The sequence below is a fragment of the Callospermophilus lateralis genome, chromosome X (assembly GCF_048772815.1).
Source record: "Callospermophilus lateralis isolate mCalLat2 chromosome X, mCalLat2.hap1, whole genome shotgun sequence".
NCBI lineage: Eukaryota > Metazoa > Chordata > Mammalia > Rodentia > Sciuridae > Callospermophilus > Callospermophilus lateralis.
The window spans coordinates 67,591,293-67,606,761 of NC_135325.1; the positions used below are offsets into that span (position 1 = coordinate 67,591,293).

Below are 15,469 nucleotides of genomic sequence, written 5' to 3' on the forward strand. Positions count from 1 at the left end.
AGACAGGGGTCCGGTGGGGTCTTTAAAGAGTTTTGCCTTTAACTTGGATGATGATTGGCTCACGGGCTAGAGCAAGAGATAGAGAAGAGGCTGAGGATAGCCTGAAAGCTCAAATCAGTGGCCCTGACAATGCTAGAATGAAGACTCAGCCTAAGGCAGTGGTTGAGGCAGAACCAAAATCAGAATTAGTAATCCAGGCCAAAGCTGGTGATGGAGCAATAGCCAGGACACAAGCAGTGACCTACACTGAGCCTGTGGCTGTGACAAGGGAAGAAAGCAAAACAAAAGATATGACTAATACTAGTCTCACAGCTGAGACTAAGGCAGAACTCCTGGCAGAGCCTGGTATAGTGCCTCAAACCAAGTCAAAGGCCACCCCTGTTTCTAGGGTTAGTTTGGTAACTAAATCTGAGGTAAAGGATTGTGCAGGCAGTGAGGCAAACATCAAGTCTTCTGCCAAGGCTGATGATAAGGCCAATATTGGGTCTAGGCCTGAGATAAAGGAAGAGACCAGCAATAAGTCCAGGACTGGGAACAAAGCTGATATTGGGATCAAGTTCACTGATGAGGATGAAGAAAATGTCTGCTCCTGGTTCTGGAATGGAGAAGAGCCTAGTGTAGGATCTTGGTTCTGGCCTAAAGAAGAGACCCCTCCTCAAGTTTATAAACCCCCACCTAAGATACAGGAAGAGCCCAAGCCCACATACAGCCCCAAACTTACTACAAAACAAAAAGCAAAAGCCTGGTTAAGGGCCAGGTATATTGTCCTAGTCCCAGTTGAGGGAGGGGAACCAACATTGCCTCCAGAAGGCAACTGGACCTTGGTTGCAACCTTGATTGAAACTCCTCTGGGGATTCGGCCTCTGACCAAGATTCCACCTTATAATGGGCCTTACTTCCAGACCTTAGCTGAGATCAAAAAACAGATAAGGCAGAGGGAAAAATATGGGCCTAATCCAAAGGCCTGCCGTTGCAAATCACGTACCTTTAGTTTAGAGCCTAAAGAATTTGATAAACTTGTTGACCTACTTAAGTTAACTAAGGATCCTTTCATTCATGAAATAGCTACTATGGTAATGGGTATCAGTCCTGCTTACCCATTTACTCAAGATATAATTCATGATGTTGGTATTACTGTTATGATTGAAAACTTGGTCAATAATCCTAATGTTAAAGAACACCCTAAAGCTTTAAATATGGTAAGTGAAAGCTCTGAGTCTTCTGAAGAACCAAAAATGGAAGAATCATATATACATCAAATTTGTAAGGACATAATCTGTTATCCTTTGAATTCCCCTGTGCAACTGGCTGGACTGAAATTATTGGTGCAATTGAGTGTGAAATTTGAGAATCACCACATGATTGCCAGTTATATTCTAGAGTTCCTCACATTATTGAACAAAGGAAGTGTCAAAACCAAGTTTTATGCTTTAAAAGTGTTTTTGTGCTTGTCTAAAAATCAAGCCAATACAAGAGAACTGATAAGTGCCGAAGTACTATCATCACTGGTTGCGCTCTTTAACAAGAATGAGTCAAAGGCCAATGTTCTTTGTATCATTGAAATATTTGAGAATATAAATTTCCAATTCAAAAAAAGGGCAAAGCTGTTTACTAAGGAAAAGTTCACTAAATCTGAACTTATTTCCATATTCCAGGAAGCAAAAGGGTTTGGTCAGAAACTCCAAGACTTAGCAGAGCACAGTGATCCTGAGGTGAGAGATAAAGTTATACGATTAATACTCAAACTCTGAATAGTCATATGTTTTCACAAAGCCTTGAACATATTTTTTTTTGCTTTTGGAATATGAAACCAATACATATTATAATTATAAATTCAATACTTATATTCTCCGTGTTGATTGTTGCAGTTTTAAGGATACCAGCTAATCTTGCAGGCTTGAATATTTGCTTATTTTTATTGTGCTATAAAATATAAATTGAGGTATTTTTAGTATTTCTGCAACATGACCTGATAATGATCATATTCATCCTGAATAAGCTATAATCTGTTCATTGACAAAAGTGTATCCTTTTGAAATTTCATTTACATGTTGTTAATAAAGTTGCATGCTAAACTGGTAAAAACATTGTCCTAGTTCTTCAGTTGAAATGTAGTCAGAGGGATAAAGCACAAACAACAAAAAGATGGTGAAGAGATGGTGTCTGTGTCAGTTTATCTGTAGAGGGTGCACAAAGAAAAAAAAGTTCACTGGCAGATCCTTTAGTGCCAACATGTTCAAGGAGTAGAATCACTCCAGAAGCAAGGGGACAGGACTGTACTACTACCTGTCTAGTTTCTGGCTGACAGTGCACCAAGAAATGAAGCTGAAGCCCTATCCAGGCAGCCCTAAGGAAGCAGAAGAGGACAGACTGAGGAGAAAGGGAACACAGATTATTTCATTCCATTGAATCCCAGATCTTGTGCTTGGACTTTGGTATAGGATATCTATCAAGACACCATGATGCTTTTTAACCCCCTTGAGTATTCATGGTTCTCACCCCCATTCAGAAAAACCATGGGTGACTATGTAGGACGTGTGGTTCTGAAGGGATCCAACCCTACTGTGTTCTCATCAGCATTCTCCCCATTCAGGGGTACTAGATTTATTGTTTCCTCTGAGGTTCCCTCCCCCTGATACCCTGGACCTAAGAGGAGGGTTTGGGGTCCACCTATAGAAACTGCTTCATAATCAGTCTCATCTGTCTTACCTTGGTGACTATTAACTCATCGTTGGTTTTGTTTTATGGACATGCTTTGGAATTGGTAATTTGTTCCTATTCTTGATGGCAGATCCTTGTTTGTGCTGATGCTTCTTGAAGGACAATTATATGTATGACACAACCATGGGATACCAAAATCCCTTAGGAGTGTATATTTTGTAAGAAATTAATTCCCTAATTTCACTGTTCTCTTTGCACAGTTTACAGAGTTGAAGCCATATTGTCTATATCACCTCAACCTCTCCTGTTTATTTTTAACAAAAGCTAGGTTCTGGGCAGGGGTTTGTGGTATAGAATGACAGTATAGTTTGGGATTGGGATCACTTCCTCCTCTCCTGTTCCTCCCAAATTCATATGCTGTTATGATTCTCTTTAAAATTACTGCCTAGCAGTGGGAATAGTAGACAGTAGGGTCTGAATAGAAATGCTGGTATTTCTGTTGACCTTCCTCTCTCTGATTTTGGGGGAATGCCTAAACTGAAAATGTCAACATGGAATATACCATTGGTTTAACATCTATCCCTAGTTTAATTTCTATTATGGTCAGGTGTGACTCTTATCTTTCATACATGTAAGAGTTATAAATGAAGAACAATTGGCCATACCTTTATATTGAGGGGCAAAAGCAGAGTAGGTTTTGTGCATTGTGCAGCTTCAATTTAGATGATTTTTGAAGTTCTTTATAACTTGTTCTTTAATCCGCAGAGCTCCCCTAGCCTATAATACCAGCTGTGGTGGGCACTGCTTTCAGTATTGGAGATCTTCACAATACAAATGGACCAGACTCTTTGGAAATATTCTGTGTCTCAAGTGCCCTGTGAAGCACACACTTAATCAGTTGATGGCTATGGAATTTTCCAATATCAGCTAAAGAGAAGGGTGAGTGTGAGATGTATATATATTTGTGTCAAAGCAAAAAGTTGATGGTCTCCCCTTGGGTGGGAATTATGAGAAGTAGAATCATCACGCAAATTGTTCCTGAGGTATCATCTGTTGATGTACACTTAGGTTATTTCCACCTTTTGCCTATTATGAATAATGCTGCAATGAACATAAAATACAAGTATCTGTTGAAGTCCCTAATTTCAATTATTTTGAGTATATACCTAGAAGTGGAATTGCTGGGATCTATAATTATGTGTTTGGCTTTTTGAAGAATTGCCACCTTTTTGAAGAATGGCGACTCTGTTTTACACCACCATCATTTTACATCATAAATTGTTATGATTTATCTACACCCTTTTTGATGTTTGTTATTTTCTATTAATTTTTTTAAATTTATTTTTTAACTTGATACTTAGAAATATAAAAAATTTTACATATTGGGACTGGGGTTATGGCTCAGTGGTAGCATGTGTGAGGCACAGGGTTCAGTTCTCAGTACCACATATACAATAAATGAATAAAATAAAGGTCCATCAACAACTTAAAAAATATTTAAAAATTCACATATTAATGAATAACATAGTCTTTTAATACATGTATAGATTTTATGGTGCTCAAGTCAGATTAAACATATCCATCTCCTCAAATACTTACCATTTCTAATATAGTTTGCAAAAATTTTCTCCCATTCTGAAGGCTGCCTCTTTACTCTGTTGACTCTTTCCTTTGCTGTGAAGAAGCTTTTTAGTTTGTTGTAATACCATTTGTCAGTTTTTGCTTTTATTTCTTGTGCTTTTGGGGCGCTTGCTCATTCCAGTGTTTTGCAGTGTTTCTTCTGTGTTTTCTTCTAGTCGTTTCATGGTTTAAGGTCTTATATTTATGTCTTTAATCTATTTTGAGTTGAGTTTTGTAACTGGTAAGAAATTATCCTGTATGTGAATATCCAATTTTCTCAGCACCATTTATTAGAAAACTGTCCTTTTCCCAGTACTTGTTATTAGCACCTTTGCTGAAATCAGTTGGTTATAGATACATGGATTTACTTCTAGGGTCTGTATTCTTTTCCATCGATGTATGCATCTAACTTTATGCCAACACCATGCTGTTGTGATTACTACAGCTTTGTAGTATGTTTTGAAGTCAGGTACTATAGTGCCTCCTGCTCTTTTTTTTTTTGTTCAAGATGGCTTTGGCTATTTGGTATTTTTGGAGAAGGATTTACATATAAATTTTAGGATTTTTCTAGTTTTGCAAAGGATGTTAATGCTATTTTGATAAAGCTTGCATTGGATCTGTAAATTGCTTTGGGTTGTGTGGACATTTTAATGATATAGAGTCTTCCAATTTATGAACATAGGAGGTCTTTCCACATCTTTTGTTCTCTTCAGTTTTTTTTATCAGTGTTTTATAATTCTCATTTTAGAGATCTTTCATCTCTTAATTTAAATTTCTTCCTAGGTATTTTATTTTGTGTGTGTGGCTGTAGGAAATAAGATTGTTTCCTTGATTTCTATTTCAAATGATTTACTATTGGCTTATAGCAATGCTATTGACTTTCATGTGTTGATTTTGTATCTTACAACTTTGCTGTAGGATTAGGGTTGGAGTTAGGGTTAGGGTTAGGGTTGGGGTCGGGGTCGGGGTCAGGGTTAGGGTTTAGGGTTAGTTCTAATAGATTTTGGTGGACTTTTGGATTTTCCATATATATGATTGTCATCTGCAAACACTGACAATTTGACAACTTCTTTTCCAATTTGAATATCCTTTCTTCCTTTCTGTGGCCTGATTACTGTGGCTAGGACTTATAGTATTGTGTTGAGTACAAGTGTTGAAAGTGGGCATCCTTGTCTTGCTCCAGAGAAAAGAGAAAGCTTTCAGTTTTTCCACAATTAGTATAATGTTGTTGCCTTATTATAAATGACCTTTATTATATGTTTCTATACCTAGTTTGTTCAGTGTTCCTATTGTGAAGGGATATTGAATTTTATCAGATGCCTTTTCTGAATCTATTGAGAGGATTGTATAGTTTATTTTCCTTAATTTTGTCAGTGCAGTATATCTGTTTACTAATTTGCATATATTGAAACAAATTTGCATCCTTGGGATGAATCCTCTAGATCATGGTGAATAATAATCCTTTTAATGTGCTGTTGAATTCAGTTTGCCAGTATTTGAGGATTTTTGCATCTATGTTAATCAAGGATATTGGTCTGTAATTTTCTTTTTTGTTGTTGTGTCCTTAGCTGTTTTTGATGTTAGGGTAATGCTGGTCTCATAGAACATGTTTGGAAGAATTTGTTCTACTTTTATTTTTTGAAATAACCTAAAGTAAATTGGCATTACATTTGAAAGGTTCTTGCTTAGCATCTGTATGGTCATCTTGAGAACTGCCATTTTAAGAAAAATTTTTGCTGTCCCTCCCAAGGGTCTTTCTGAGAAAGGCTCACCACTCCCTCATACCAACCCACTCTTAACCACTGCATTTGGACCTACCTGGCTCTAATCCCTGAGCCTACCTCATAAAAGTCCCGAACTCCAAGCCTGTTTTGCTTCTCTTGGTCTCTGGAGAGATGTGCCTTTATTTGTCAGCTCTGACAAATAAACTCTCATGTATCTCTATGGTGTCCATCTTTCATTTCTCGCTCGCCTGTCTCCTGATTGCTCACTTTCCTTTCAATATCTTCTTTACATATTTGATAAAATTCAAAAGTGAAGTCATCTGGTCCTGGACTTTTCTTTGATGGGAGGCTTTTTATTACTGATTTATTCTCAGTAATTGTTATTGGTGTGTTCATGTTTTCTCTTTCTTCATGATACATTCTTGGAAAATTGTATGTCTAAGAGTCTGTCCATTTCTTCTGTTAGCATATTGTTGTTCATAATAATCTCTAATAATAATTTATATTTCTGTGATATTAGATATAATGTCAGCCTTTTCATGTTTGGTTTATTTTTGAGTGTTTTCTCTCTTCTTCTTAGTCTAGTTAAAGGTTTTTCTATTTTATCTTTTCAAATAACCAGCTTTTATTTTGTTGATCTTCTGTATTATTCTTTGTGGGAGGTGTAGCACTGGGGATTGAACCCAGGGGTGCTCTGTCACTGAGCTACATCACCAGCGCTTTTTATTTTTATTTTGAGACAGGTTGACATTGAGCTTGCTATCCTGCTTCATACCTGGAAAATCTTTTTTGTTTTTTATGTTTTTGTTTCTTTTATTTGTGCTCTGACATTTATAATTTCTCTTCTTCTAATTTTAGGTTTGGTTTGTTCTTGTTTTTCTAGTTTCTTGAGATGCAGCAATAGATTATTTAAATCTTTTTGCTTCCTTATTGCACATCTTTCTGCTTTTATTTAGGCATTGATTGTATAAACTTCCTTCTTGCTACAGCTTTTGCTGTATTCCATAGGTTTTGATATGTTGTGCATCCATTTTAATGTTTCTAGAAATATTTTTAATTTCCTTCTTGATTTGTTGGTTGTTCAAAATTGAGTTGTTTGGGCTGGGGATGTGGCTCAAGCGGTAGTGCGCTCGCCTGGCATGCGTGTGGCCCGGGTTCGATCCTCAGCACCACATACAAAACAAAGATGTTGTGTCCGCCAAATACTAAAAAATAAATATTAAAATTATCTTTCCCTCTCTCTCACTCTCTCTTTAAAAAATTGAGTTGTTTAATTTCCATGTATTTGTATAGTTTCCCCAAATTTTCTTTTTATTGATTTCTAGTTTTATTGCATTGTCATCAGAAAAGGTAATATGATTTCAGTTTAAAAATTTTGTTTAGACTTGGTTTTCTTTTTCCTTTTGAGGTGGTAGGGACTGAAATGAGGGCTTTGCACATGCTAGATAAGCACTTTACCACTGTGCTGCACTCCCAGCCCTTTAAGACTTATATTGTGGCCTATCATATAGTCTATCATGAAGAGTGTTCCAAGTATTGATGAAAAAAATATATATTCAGAAACCATTCAATAAAACGTTTGGTAGATGTCTATTAGGTCTATTTGGTGTAGGGTAAAGTTTAATTCTGTGGTTTCTTTGTTGGCTTTCTGTATGGATTGCTGAAAGTGGGGTGTTAAAAATCTACAACTATTGCCGAACTGGTGTCTGTCTTTCTCTCCCTTTAGCTTTTTTTTTTTTTTTTTTTGGTGGGGAGGTATACTGGGGATTGAACTCAGGGGCACTTGACCTCTGAGCCACATCTCCAGACTTTTTATTTAGAGACAGGGTCTCATTGAGGTGCCTCACTTTTGCTGAGGCTGTCTTTGAACTTCCGATCCTCCTGCCTCAGCCTCCTGAGAAGCTTGGATTACAGGCATGCACCACAGTGCCTGGCTTCTCTTTAGCTTTATTAACACTTGGTTTATATATTTGGGTGTTCCAATATTGGGTATATGCATATTTAGAATTGTTATTTCCTCTTGCTGAATTGATCCCTTTATATAATGATCTTTCTTCTTTCTTTTTACTGCTTTTGATTTAAAAGTCCAGTAAAGTCTTTTTTGAACCTTATACCATTATGGCCATTCTTGCTTTCTTTTGTCTTTCATTTGCATAGAGTATTGTATTCCATTCCTTCACTTTTAGTCCATGCAATTACTCAGAGCTACGAGATTCTTGTAAGTGATATATATTGGTCTTGGCTTTTTTTAAATCCATCCAGTCACTCTGTGTCTTTTAAAATATATATTTAGTTGTAGTTGGACACAATACCTTTATTTTATTTATTTGTTTTTATCTGGTGCTCAGGATCGACCCCAGGCCTCGCATATACTAGGCAAGCGCTCTACTGCTGAACCACAACCCCAGTCCCCACTCTGTGCCTTTTAATTGGAGAATTTAATCAGCTTACATTCGAGGTAATTATTGAGAGGTAATGTGTTACTACAGCCATTTTGTAACTTGTTTTCTATTTTTATTGTGGTTCCTTTTTTGCTTCTTTCCGGTGTTCCTTTGTTGATAAGTAACTTTTTATGAAATAGGTTTTGATTCCTTATTCATAACTTTTGGTCTGTCTGTTTTAGATTTTTGCTTTATATGTACCAGGGAACTTACAAAAATCACCTTTTATTCATAAAAAGCTATTTTGAAATGATAACAACTTAACATGACCATAAGGATAAGAACAGAAACAAAAATACAGGAGAAAATGCACTCATAAAAAAACTACACTTGTATTCCTTTCAGCCACCCACATTTTGAACTTTTGCTGTCCCATTTTATACCTTTCTATGTTGCCTATCTCTAAAATATTAATGTATTTGTTACTAATTTTAGTTGTATTTTTAGTCTTGACTTTACTAAATCATTGTTATGATTTAGTATTCTGAATTGTATAATTACTCTTATCCAGTGAGTTTTATACCTTCCCTTCTTTTCTTCTTATTTATTAATGTCTCTTTCATTCAGTTTGAAGAACTTCCTTTGAATTTCTTGTAAAACTGGTCAGTGGAAATATATTCTCATTTTTTGTTTGGAAATATCTTTCTCTCTCTTTCATTTCAGAATTTTCTGAATGATATCTTTGCTGGGTACAATATTTTTGATTGACAGTTTCTTCTTTCTTTCAGTACTATAAAAATCTATTGCTACCCTCTCCTGGTGCATATGATTTCCAATGAGAAATTTGCTGGAAGTTGAATTGGGATAGCCCTATGTGTTATTTGTTTTTCTCTACAGCCTTAAGAATTCTTTATATTTAACTTTTGAGAGCTTGATTTCAAGATGTCTTGAGGTACACTTGACTGAGTTAAATCTGGATGATGACCTTTGACCTTCTTGTATCTGCATATTTGTAGTCTGCATAAGGTTTGGGAAGTTTTCTGTTACTATTTCCTTAAATAAGCTTTTTACTTCCACCTCTGTCATTCTCAAACTTTCTGGAACCCAAATAGCCCAAATATCTGCTCTTTTAATAGTGTCCCAAAGTTCCTGCAAGCTTTCTTAATTCATCTTCATTTTTTATCTCCAATTGTGTATTCAAATAGCCTGTTTGTGTTTATTCATTCTTTCTTCTGTTTGATCTGTCCTGCTATTGATTATTGATGCCTTCTATCACATTTTTAATATATTAAATGTATTTTTCAGCTCAAGAATTTCTATTTAATAGTGTTTAATTGCTTCCATCACTTTGTTGAATTTCTATATTAGAGTATTGAAATGTTTGTGTTTTTAAGCTCATCAAGTTGCCTTAAAATAGCTGTTTTAAATTCAAATACTATATTTGAGAGTTTTCCTAAACTGATTAGTTTCTGGCACCTTATTTTGAGTATTAGTTGAGTTCATAGTTTCCTGAAAGCCCCGATGATTGTTGATATGTGACGTCATCTTGGTATTAATGGAATAGTGATTTATTTCTGTCTTCCTAATCTGACTTCCTTTATGCCTACTTGTTTTAACAGATTTTTTTTTTTTCTTGTAGTACAGGAGGTTGAATCCAGGGGTGCTCTATCACTTAGTATACAAATCCCTTTTTATTTTTTATTTTGAGACAGGGTCTTACTAAGTTGCCCAGGCTGGCCTCAAACCTGCTATCCTTCTGCCTCAACCTCCCAAGTCACTGAAATTAACAGGTGTGTACCACCATGCCTGGCCTTTCCAGAGATTCCAATCAAGCTGCATATTTTCTCTGAACCTGCAGTCACTTCTGTTTCAGCACTAGATGGCGCCCAGTTCACAGGTTTGGCAGTAATCTGCAATTCTTGTGTTGTCTCTCTTTAAGTATTAGGGGGATGATCCAAACCCAGAGTTGTCCCACATACACTGTGGTATGTTTTTCAGAGTGAATTAGGAAAGTACCTAGAAAGACTAGTTTGTCTACACACTCCTTTCTCTGTGGCTGGGATAGGCCCAGATGCCTTGTCCACAGTTATTGTTCTGTGGTCAGGTACTGTGGAATTCTGCCCAGCTCTGGGCAAAGTTACTATTGATGGACCAGCCCTAGATTCCTAGGTAAGAATTGTGGCCACTGATGCTGCCAAGCTGTATCATATTCTGAACCCACAGCTTTCCAGGAGCAGCACAATACTGGAGTAGGACCAAGGTCTATATTGCTATGTAGTGCCTATTTGGTAATGTGGACTTGTGGCCCAAGACTGCTGCAGCCGGACCAGGTGATGCTAGAGCAGGGCCGCGTGTCTTTTCCTGGCACCAAAGCTCTTCCAGGGGCTTCATATACAGGTGTACCTAGGGCTATTACAATCTGCCTAGTGTTAAGTTTCACCAGCCCAGCACTAAGTTCCAGGATGAAGTCTTACACTCACTAGTTGTCCTTCTCCCACCAAAAGAGGTCTTGCACCATACTTGCTGCCTGAATTGAGGTAGTTGTGATGAAGGCAGTCCCTTCGCTACTTGGGTTGATGCTATTCTGGGTCATGTCTGTGTTTCACACCTGCAGGGAGACTGCATAGTCTGAGAGGTGTATCTAGACCTATAGCTGGTGGTAATGCAAGCTAAATCACAAGTCCATCCCACTGGATTACAGGTATCTTCCTGGTGCTGGAACAGTTCCATATCCCCATCTGAGAACAGTAGCCTGGTGATCATTGTGCTGCCCCAAACTGGGGATGAGTGGTGGAGACAGTCCTTTGGCTGTGAGGGCTGATGCTAAGGTGGGTTACACCTGAGTCTCATGGTCACAGGATCCTTGGCGTAGTCCTGAGAGAAGGACAGATTTGCCTCAGGCCCATTCGAAGGCTGGAAATGGTGCAGGCTGAAATTGAAGTCTCTCTTGCCAGTGTCTGGTCTCTGCCTGATTCTTGAACAAGTCTACATACAGCTCTATCTGTGAGCTCTGTTCTAATTATAGGACCTTCTGTTTCTACTGGGTGCTGGTCTTACTGTGGTGGATCTCTCACTGAGTTCCAAGACATAGCCCTGTGCTAGCTTTTGTTGCCTGTTTCCCTGTGGGTTAAGTTTAGCTTCCCTGTTTGTTTCCCAAGAGTAAAGGAAGGGTAGTAGAGGTAGTCAGTTGCTTGGAGCTTGTGGCTTGGTCTTGTGGCTCAGTCTGCAGGTATTGGATTGGGATTGGTAGTGGTTGTGGGGCATTACCCAGCACTGGGTTTCACCATGGTGGGGCTAGTACAGGGTTTCAAGCCTAAGGCTGGACTTAATTCTTTCTCTGTCCCTGAAGTAGGAGGCATCTCTCTTCAAGTTGGGCTGCCTAGAATTGGGGGAGGAATGAAGTGAACATCTTTTTCTTTATGCTTTCTTCATTGTGTCTTTTCAGTTTGTTGTGCTAAAAGCAGGCCCTTTGGTCTCTCATCTGATTTCCTTAGCTTTTATGAACGTAGTTTTGTGTGTGAATAGGTATTCAACTTGGTGTGCCTGTGGGTAGAAGATCACTGGAGAATTTTATTCAGTAACCATATTGCTCTGCCTCCATCCATTAATTTAATTTAATTTTTTAGTAAGGGGGATTGAACCCAGGGGCGCTTAACCACTGACCTATATTCCCAGATCTTTTTATTTTTTTATTTTGAGATAGCATCTTGCTAAATTGCTTAGGGCCTCACTAAATTGCTGAGGCTGGCTTTGAACTTGTGATCCTCCTGCCTCAGCCTCCCAAGATGCTGGTATTTTAAGTATGTGCCACCATGCCTGGCAATTCCCTCCATTAATAGCTATTTTTTGATAGCCATCCTATTAAATGTAGGATGGCATCACATTGTGATTTCAATTTGCATTTTCCTAATGATTAATGATGTTGAGCAACTTTTCCTGTGCTTTTATTCATTGTTTGCTTATCTTCTTTGTGGTAATGTTATTGAAGTTCTTTGTCCATTTTTAATTCTTTTTGTTATTGTTGTTACATTGTAGGAGTATATATTCTTTATATATTCTGGATACAAGCCCCTTAACAGCTATATGATTTCCAAATATTTTTCTTTTCTTATGTAGTTTTTCATTTAAAAAATGTTCTTTAATGCACAAAAGCTTTTAATTTTAATTTAATTTTAGTTCAATTTATCTGTTTTTTTTTCCTTTTGTTGCTGGTGGTTTGGTTTTCAGATCTAAGGAATGGTGAATTCAAGGTCATGACAATTTACTGTGGTTTCTTCTAAGAGTTTCATCGTTTTATGTTTAGGTTGTTGATCCATATTGAGATAATTTTTTTTAATGTGGTGTGATGAACAGGTCTGATTTCTGCCTTTGGCCTGTGGAAATCCAGTTTTCCCAACACTAATTATTGAAGAGTCTTCTCTTTCTCCTTTGAATGAGGTGGACCCTCTTGTCAAAATCAGTGGACCATGGACATTTACATTTGTTTCTGCATCTCAGTTCTATTCCATCTGCCTCAATGTCTGTCCTTATTCCAGTACTGCATGTTTTTGTTCACTGTAGCTTTGCAGTAACCTTTGAAATTATGAAGTGTAAGTGTTCTAACTTTTTTCCTCTGTTTTAAGATTGTTTTTATTATTAGGAATCCCTTCCCCAAAATTTTAGGATGAGCTTTTCCATTTAATTAAAAAGTAATTGAGATTTGGATAGAGATTGCATTGAATCTATAGATTTTTTTGGTGGTATTGCTATCTATAATTTTAAGATTCCAATCTATGAACACAGAATGCTTTTTCATTTATTAGGACTTAAATTCATTTTTGTTTTGTTTTTAATTGTGTTTTAAAAATTAGTGCATTAGGGCCTGGGATTGTGGCTCAGTGGTAGAGCGCTCGCCTAGCACAGGTGGTACCCGGGTTCAATCCTCAGCACCACATAAAAATAAAGGCATTGTGTTGTGTCCATCTGCACCAATGAATGAATGAATGAATAAGTAAATAAATAAATAAATAAAATTAGTGCATTGTACTTATACATAAAAGTAGAATTCATTGTGATATGTTCATAAATTCATATGACATAGTTTGGTTAATTTTGTTCTGCAGTTCCTCACCTTTCCCAGCCCTCCTCATTCCTTCTTCTTCTCATTCCCCTTCCTATTCTCCATCATTCTTCCATCTATTTTCATGAGATCCCCCTCCTTTTAAATTTTTTTTTTGTGTGTGTGGTGCTGAGGATTGAACCTAGATCCTTGTATGTGCAAGGCAAGCATTCTACCATCTGAGCTATTTCTCCAGACCTAATATTCTTTATTTCACTGGAGCTTCCGCATATAAGAGTAAACATTTTGATCCTTGACTTTCTGAGTCTGGTTTATTTCACTAAGCGTGATTTCCAGTTCCATTCATTTACCAGCAAATGATGTAATTTCACTTTTCATGGCTGAGATAAACTCCAAACACATTATGTGTGTGTTTGTGTGTGCACACATCTTATTTTCTTCATGCATTCATCTATTAAGGGACACCTGCGTGATTCCATAACTTGGCTATTGTGAATTCTGCTGCTATAAACATTGGTATGCATGTACCACTATATGCTTATTTTAGTTATTTTGGATAAATACCAAGGAGTGGGATATCTGAGTCATATGGTAGGTCCATTCCTGGGTTTTTAATTTCCTCTAATAGTACTTTACAGTTTTAGATGTATAATAATTTACCTACTTGGTTAAATTTATTCCTAGGTATTTAATTATTTTGTATACTATTATAAATGGGACTGCTTTCTCACTTTCCTTTTTCAGATTGTTCATTGCTGGCATATAGAAGCATAGTTGATATTTATGAATTGATCTTTTAATTTGCAACTTTACTGAATTAACTCTAGTAGTTTTTTGTGGATTCTTTGGGAATTTTTATATGTAGGATTATGTCATATACTAATAGAAATACTTTTCCTTCTTCCTTTCCTATTTGAATACCTCTTTTATTTCTTTTTCATGTCTAATCATTTTGGCTAGAACTGATAGTACAATAGTTTTAAAAAACAGTGGTAAAAATGAGCATGCTTAGCATGATAGTCCCCAGATCCATCCATTTACCAGCAAATGTCATAAAGTAATTTTTCTTTGTGTCTGAGTAATACTCCAGTGTGTGTGTGTGTGTGTGTATGTGTGTGTGTGTGTCACATTTTCTTTATACATTCATCTTGAAGGGCACCTGAGTTGGCTCCATAGCTTGGCTGTTCTGTAAACATTATGTGGCTGTGTCATTGTAGTATGCTGATTTTAAATCTTTTGGATATATACTGAGGAGTGGGATAGCTGGGTCAAATGGTGGTTCCATTTCAACATTTTCTGGGGAATCTCTGTACTGCCTTCCACAAGAAATTACTTTAAAAAATAACTGTAGGCTGGGTGTGGTAGTGAACATCTGTAATCCCAGCAGCTCTGGAGGCTGAGGCAGAAGGATTGCAAGTTCAAAGCCAGCCTCAGCAACTTAGTGAGGCCTTAAGCAACTCATCGAGACCCTGTCTCTAAGTAAAATACAAAAAGGGCTGGGGCTGGGGCTCAGTGGTTAAGTGCCCCTGAGTTCAGTCCCCATACCAAAAAAAACAAAAACAAAACAGCAAAAAAAAAAAAAAAAAAAACAACCCCAAAAAACTATAGGTAAATGGCAGAAAGATCAATAGAAGGAAGGGAACAGGGTTGGGGATGGAGGGAAGGTGAAGGAGAGGTACTGGGATCTAAATTAGAATAAGATATAATACCATACTTGTATAATTATATCAAAATGTATTCTACTGTCATGTATAACTAAAAAGAACTAATAAAAATACCAAGCATGCTTGTCTTATTCTGTATCTTCCAGTGAAATTTTAGTCTTTTATGAATATGATGTTAGTTGTGGGTTTTTAAAATAAATGTTCTATCAGATTAGGGAAGTTTCTTTCTGTGCCTAATTTTATGAATGGTTTTTATCATGAAAAGGTATCTTATCCAGTGCCATTTTTGCATCAATGGAGATGACCAAATGGAGTTTTTTCCTTTTTTAATGAAAGTGTGTCTTTCTTTTCTACTGTTAG

At 36.9% G+C, this 15,469-nt stretch overlaps 2 protein-coding genes across 2 annotated transcripts in view; both read left to right on the forward strand.

Annotated features, from left to right (window-relative positions):
• Nucleotides 1–1,957, forward strand: Armcx5 (armadillo repeat containing X-linked 5). The gene has a single exon (XM_077107423.1). It carries the CDS (start codon nucleotides 48–50, stop codon nucleotides 1,749–1,751), a length of 1,704 nt encoding a protein of 567 aa, XP_076963538.1. The 5' UTR covers nucleotides 1–47; the 3' UTR covers nucleotides 1,752–1,957.
• Nucleotides 1,958–3,519: 1,562 nt separating this feature from the next.
• Gprasp3 (G protein-coupled receptor associated sorting protein family member 3) overlaps nucleotides 3,520–15,469 on the forward strand; it is a 140,532-nt gene continuing 128,582 nt past the window's right edge. Inside the window, exon 1 of the mRNA XM_077107428.1 lies at nucleotides 3,520–3,600. The gene's annotated coding sequence lies outside the window, so the exon portion shown is untranslated. The remainder of the gene's footprint in view (nucleotides 3,601–15,469) is intronic.